Source organism: Hyalella azteca, unplaced genomic scaffold (genome assembly GCF_000764305.2).
Source record: "Hyalella azteca isolate HAZT.00-mixed unplaced genomic scaffold, Hazt_2.0.2 contig16904, whole genome shotgun sequence".
In the NCBI taxonomy this organism is placed as follows: Eukaryota; Metazoa; Arthropoda; class Malacostraca; order Amphipoda; family Hyalellidae; genus Hyalella; species Hyalella azteca.
Genome location: NW_025946710.1, coordinates 97,377 through 103,376, shown reverse-complemented (window position 1 = coordinate 103,376; position 6,000 = coordinate 97,377). Strand labels below are relative to the sequence as shown.

At 36.5% G+C, this 6,000-nt stretch overlaps 1 protein-coding gene across 1 annotated transcript in view; it reads left to right on the top strand.

Annotated features, from left to right (window-relative positions):
- The first annotated feature begins 614 nt into the window (after window positions 1-614).
- The window catches only part of LOC108674341 (NGFI-A-binding protein homolog), a 48,751-nt gene continuing 43,365 nt past the window's right edge, over window positions 615-6,000 (top strand). Inside the window, exons 1-3 of the mRNA XM_047885095.1 lie at window positions 615-736; window positions 1,037-1,130; window positions 5,480-5,533. Coding sequence (XP_047741051.1) covers window positions 615-736; window positions 1,037-1,130; window positions 5,480-5,533 — 270 coding nt within the window. The remainder of the gene's footprint in view (window positions 737-1,036; window positions 1,131-5,479; window positions 5,534-6,000) is intronic.

The following is a 6,000-nucleotide window of genomic DNA, read 5'->3' as shown; positions in this document are numbered from 1 at the left end:
AAAAATATAGCTCAGTACTCACTGCAGTGAGTGACAGAGAGCGCATTTTTTAGTCGACGAAAACGTGAAGTCACGGACGGACAGACGGACATGACGAGCACAATATAGCGCCTTTTTCATAAATGAGAAAATACGCTAAAAAGAAGTATATTAGCATATTTGCTATTTATACGCCGAAAACAGACTTTTCATTTAGAACGGATGGTCTAATCCTAAAATAAAACTTTAACATCGTATCTATGTTGTGTCTTTATGGTTCATTGCTTCAGTACAAGTTTAGTGAAGTAATTGCTTGATGTATGATGACTGCGATGAATGTCATGATATGGTGAATGTGATTGCTGGAATGATTGATGTTTAATGAATGTTATGCTATTTTGTTTAATGAATATGATGCTACATTACTGTGATGCTATTGCCTTTAGTAATGAATATGATGCTATAGTGCTGAATTTATATCACTTGTTTGCTTAAATCGCAAATTAGCTAAGAATTTAAAAGCAAAGAAAAGTCCACAAAAATTCATATCTTTATAGAAAACGTGGACTTGTGGACTTTTCTTTGCTTTTAAATTATAGTGCTGAATTAATGTGATGCTATGGTATTTAATTCGTATGATCACTATCATCGTCACTATCATTAACCCCTCCCTCCCCCCCTCTCCTGTCACCGCCAACCATCAACAACAACAACAACAGCAACATGTCAACAGCAAAGATGGTCTCGCTAATAACAGGTTAGTTTGTGTCAATAACGTTCCCGTCAATAACGTTCCCGTCAACAAAGTGTCAACAACGCTATAATCAATGTTTGTTTTAATAACGTTTTCCTAGCAGAAAGATTCATATTTGCGACATAAACAACACAAAAGAGCATCAAATTGTAATGTGTTGCATCTTATATGGAAACATTTTCCTGACGATGTTTGTAGCGATGTATTAATGATGTATTTATGATGAATATGATGATGTATTAATGATGTATATGATGATGTTTACTATAATGCTAGTGACTGATTACTCACCCCCCCTCGCAGGAGCGACCCCCCACCCCCTCACTCGTACGGCCCCCTCTTGGGGGGTCGGGGCAGCTCCCCCACGGCGGGCTCCATGCCCCTCCCCGCCCACCAGGTCTGTACCCCGCATGCGCTCTCGTAGCAATAACATTAGTAGCACCAGAGTTACTCTGTTCCAGGTAGGAATAGCATTAAGATGACGAGCGCGACTTGATCTGGTGGCCGCCATAACATCATAACTGCCGAGACGAGTCCATTCAGGTAAGAATAGCATTGTTGGTGCGGACCAAAACTTTTGACATGATCAGGCCGTTGTGAAACATTTTATTTCTTATTTGTCGCCTGATTTTCCTCAGTGTGAAGAGGGCAATTGCGTGAAGGTGTAGTTACAATAATATGAATTTTAGTTACAATAATATAAGGCGAAGTTAGAAAAATATAAGTTGTAGTTAAAATACTATGAGACTTCGTTAAATAATATCTTAATTAAATAATATAAGTTAAAATTACATGCATAACGCGCATGTTATCAACGATAACATATATCAGTCGCCTTCAAGTGCTGCAGACCTCACCACTGATTTCTCATCAGTTATCAGTTTTTTTGCATCAGTTATATATTGTGGTAATATAATATATTATGTATTGAGGCGCAGCTTCATTCTCGGTTGGCGCGACAGTTTCTTGATGAGAACTCTTCAGCAGTTCTTATGTGGTTTATTTGCCTGTTATCCACAGTTTCTTATCCACAGTTTCTGTCGAGATTGTTCGCAGTTTGTTTACAGTTTCTGTCGAGATTGTTCGCAGTTTGTTTACAGTTTATTTAGTCAGTTTACAGTTTGTCCACAGTTAGATTGCAGTTTTTTCGTTATAGTTAGTTCGCAATTGGTTTGCAGTTTGTTCACATGTTGCTCACATGTTGTTCACATGTTGTTCACATGTTGTTCACAGGTTGTTCGCAGTTTGTTCGCAGTTAGTTCACAGTTGGTTCACAGTTTATTCACTGGTTGTTCACAGTTTCTTTGCAGTTTAAGTCATGCAGTGTCGTGGCTGCTCTTATGCGCGGGCATCAATGATGCTAAACACTGCCATAAACTTTCGATTGTGCTTTCAACTCGACATGAACTTCATATCATCTCGGCTTAACCGGCACGCCTTAATTATACTTGTCAACAATTAACAACTCGAAATAAACATGATTATGTTATCAACGCATCATTAAGCCCCTTGTGTTCTCGATGTTTTTTCTTATCGTGGAGGAATTTTGCGGACGAACTTAAGTACCTGTTGAATTGGCAAGATCAAAAATTTTAACGATTTTTTTTTTCGTGAGAAAAATTATAAAACCATATAAAATCATATAATCAAATAAAATCATATAATATCATATATGAAATCATATAACCGTATAAAATCATCTAATCATATAATGTCCATTAGAATAACTTGTAGTGACCAAATACTCAAAATGACGTTGTAAAATCAATCATAAATAACAATGGTAATTTTTTATATTTCCGAGTCGAAAACCAGATAACAGCTGATGGCATGAGATCACATCTCAATTATAACGTCTATACTTGTTTTTATATTGTTAACTTATTACATTCAAACATGACTTACACTATCTCTAGCCCGCGCTATACCTTCACTATACGTGACACTATCACTGAGCGTTCGTGACCGTAACAATCATCGTGAATTTCAAATTCAATAAAAAAAACGAAGCTTTTTGTGTGCGTGTTTTTTCCCGCCTTGCGTATCGGAACTGTGCGTCCGTCTCGCGCCGACTTAGTCTAGTTTTTGTGTTGCTTTTGAATTATTGACGAATTGACGTGCATGTGGAAGAGTTGTGGTTTTTGCATCGGGTTTTGGTTGTTGATTAACGGGTCTGTATTGATTAAATTGTTTTCCTTTAATTCAGTCTTCAATATAACAAAAGTGCTGATGGAATCCCGTGTCTAGCGACTTCTAGCTGCCAATGCGCTCGAAGGCTCTGGTTATTTAAGCATGAATATATATTTGATTATATATGGATGGGTCTCCAATTCCACTAAATAACTATACCGTTTATTTATGGTTTCCCCTCGACGGTATTCATAGTTCCGTCTCAATTAATTTTGCGATTACGAAAATTGAAAAAAAATAAAGAGGAAGCATGCACTGTCGACTGTTAATCTATAGCATGACACGTTTTAATATAGTGCCATATGACCGCTCGCTGCTCGTAGTTCTAATTAATGTAATCATAATATCATGTATAGGGACCAAATGTATCGACACCTTCGGGCTTAGGATGGAATAATTTGACACGCGTTGTGTTTCTGGTCAACGGTTTGTGCTGAACGCGAAACATTCGTTAAGACGATACCTTATGAGGAATATAAAACACATATATACACAATAATTGTACAAAGCACGAGTGGGGCGCTTACGGAGATGGTATAGTGGCTAAATTCATTAAATTATTTAGGTAAAGCTCGGTTTGTGTGACTAGCTCTGGCTTTCATTGTAAAGTGATGGCCAAATAAAGTTATCTTAAAATGATGTATTTTATAATTTGTTGTTAAATCTACCGAATGGTTTCGAATATTCAAAGTGGAATATTCAGCGTAAACTAGAAAGAACTAATGAACTATTATCGATTAAATAATCTGTTAGGGTCCTGCAATTCGTGCGTTTCCGTCGTATGCGTACTTATATGTGTTTATTTTTCAGCCAGATTTTGAGTTTCAAACTCGTTTTTTATCATAACGTTATGATTATTTATTTACTTATTGCTGCTGAAAATCGGGGACGTTTTCCACTTAGGATTTTTGCGAGAACAAGATTTAAAAGCTAGGCTGAAGCAGATTTTTTTCAAGCTATACAGTGATACAACTCTACACGATACAGTGATACACCTCTATTGATAAACCTCGATGATATAGAATGATATACAGAGCTGGGCAGCGCTACATTGAAATGTAGCGGCCGCTACCGCTACCGCTACATGCTCTAAATGTAGCGGGCGCTACCGCTACACTCACTAGATTGTAGCGAGCGCTACCGCTACCTTTACAGTAAAATGTAGCGCCGCTACATTAGCCGCTACAATGGCCAAAATTATTGGAAATCTCTAAATATTTATTGTTCTGCTCTTGGGATTTACTCATAAACATTTAATGATAATAAAACATTTTCAAAACATATCAATGCAACTTTATTGCAATTAACCTAACCGAACTAGTATGGGTTAGATACAGTAAATAAAAGTTGCAGTTATTTTTATTTGTTACCTTCCCTACATGGATGTCTACTTTAATCCACCAATCTCAAAAATTATCCACATATACATATAAAAAATCAGTCTTTTATTTATATATATATGTGGATTATTTTTGAGATTGGTAGATTAAAGTAGACATCCATGTAGAGAAGGTGAAACATAAAAATAACTGTGTAAAAATAACTGCAAGCAAACTGAAACATGAAAAAATACCTGTACTTAAGTGGTAACTGGTAACAACTTAACAAGTAACAACTAACATGTTGACACTAGTGACAGGCTGAGGTTGACAACATTACACCGAAATCTTTCGTACAGTTTTACTCTGTAATTTATATTATGTATATATCATGCTGGTTTTTAAATAATATATAATACTATTAAGTAAAATCTAAAGGCTTTATCTATAAATGTAGCGGTAGCGCTGTAGCGGCAAAACCTCGTATCGCTACTGAAATATGTAGCGGGCGCTACCGCTACCGCTACATTGCCTTGAATGTAGCGCCGCTACCGCTACCGCTACATGTTGCACGCTACTGCTCACCTCTGATGATATACATCTACACATTACAGTGATACACCTCTATATATGATACAGTATATACAAATCTATTGACACACCTCGATGATATAGAATGATACACCTCTACACGTAACAATGATATCTCACATTTGTTGAGTGCAAGTTTAGTAAGCCAGCTCCTGGCATGCTTTATAAAGACAAGCCATTTAATTCCCTATATTGACCTGAAGAAGCTCTCTCTTGATGAATGATGGCAATTCATCGTAACTTCTGATGAATGATATTAATTCATCGTAACTTCTGATGAATGATATTAATTCATCGTAACCACGCAAGATGACAGCCAAAACGTCAACTTGAAAGCTTGACTCGTTTAAAGGTTTCAATGGCTTGCAGTTTAGCAAACATTTTATGACCTATTATTTGGTTAAAATTTCTCATCTATTTCACGATAAAATATTCAATATATACAAGAATTCACTTACAATGAAATCAAAATGTAGCATTTAATTTATTTTAAAATTCGCTTTTTAATCCGCTTGAGATTAATACAAATTTTATTTACCCCTGATTTCGGAGGGAAATTTGTCCTAATTAACGTGAATATGATAATCGAACTAAAGTGAGGAAGTATTAACTTCAATTTATTGACGATAATCTGCCTCCCCCACAGGGGTTGCCCCCCTTGGACCGCTCGCCCCCCGAAATGTTGCCACACTTGCTTAAGGTAGGTGGCGGGGGGCGGTACCTATATATGTTCATTTAGCGACACCTTCCTATATTTCCTACTCAAATGAGACTTGCAAGACTTCCAAATCAGAGCACAGTTTTATGGTAGGCTTTGACAAAATTGTATTGAAATTCTTCCCGTAAATCTAAATGCGATATAATCAAATATACTTTGATAATGCTTGTGTGGGAGTTTTCAGTTAGTGCGAAGTTTCATCACAAGTTGGTAACAAATGCAAGTGATACAAAATTAATGATGGTGCTCATGATGAACCCTCGCGATAAACCCCTAAAGATGAACCATTACGATAAACCCACATGAGAAACCCTTAACATGAACACGATGGTTATATGAACACTGGTTATAGTCTCATTTTTCATCTTCCATGACGTGTAAAATATTTAAAAAAAAATTAGAAAGTGCAATTACTGCCCTTACGTATCAAGTTGGTATTGGAATATTCG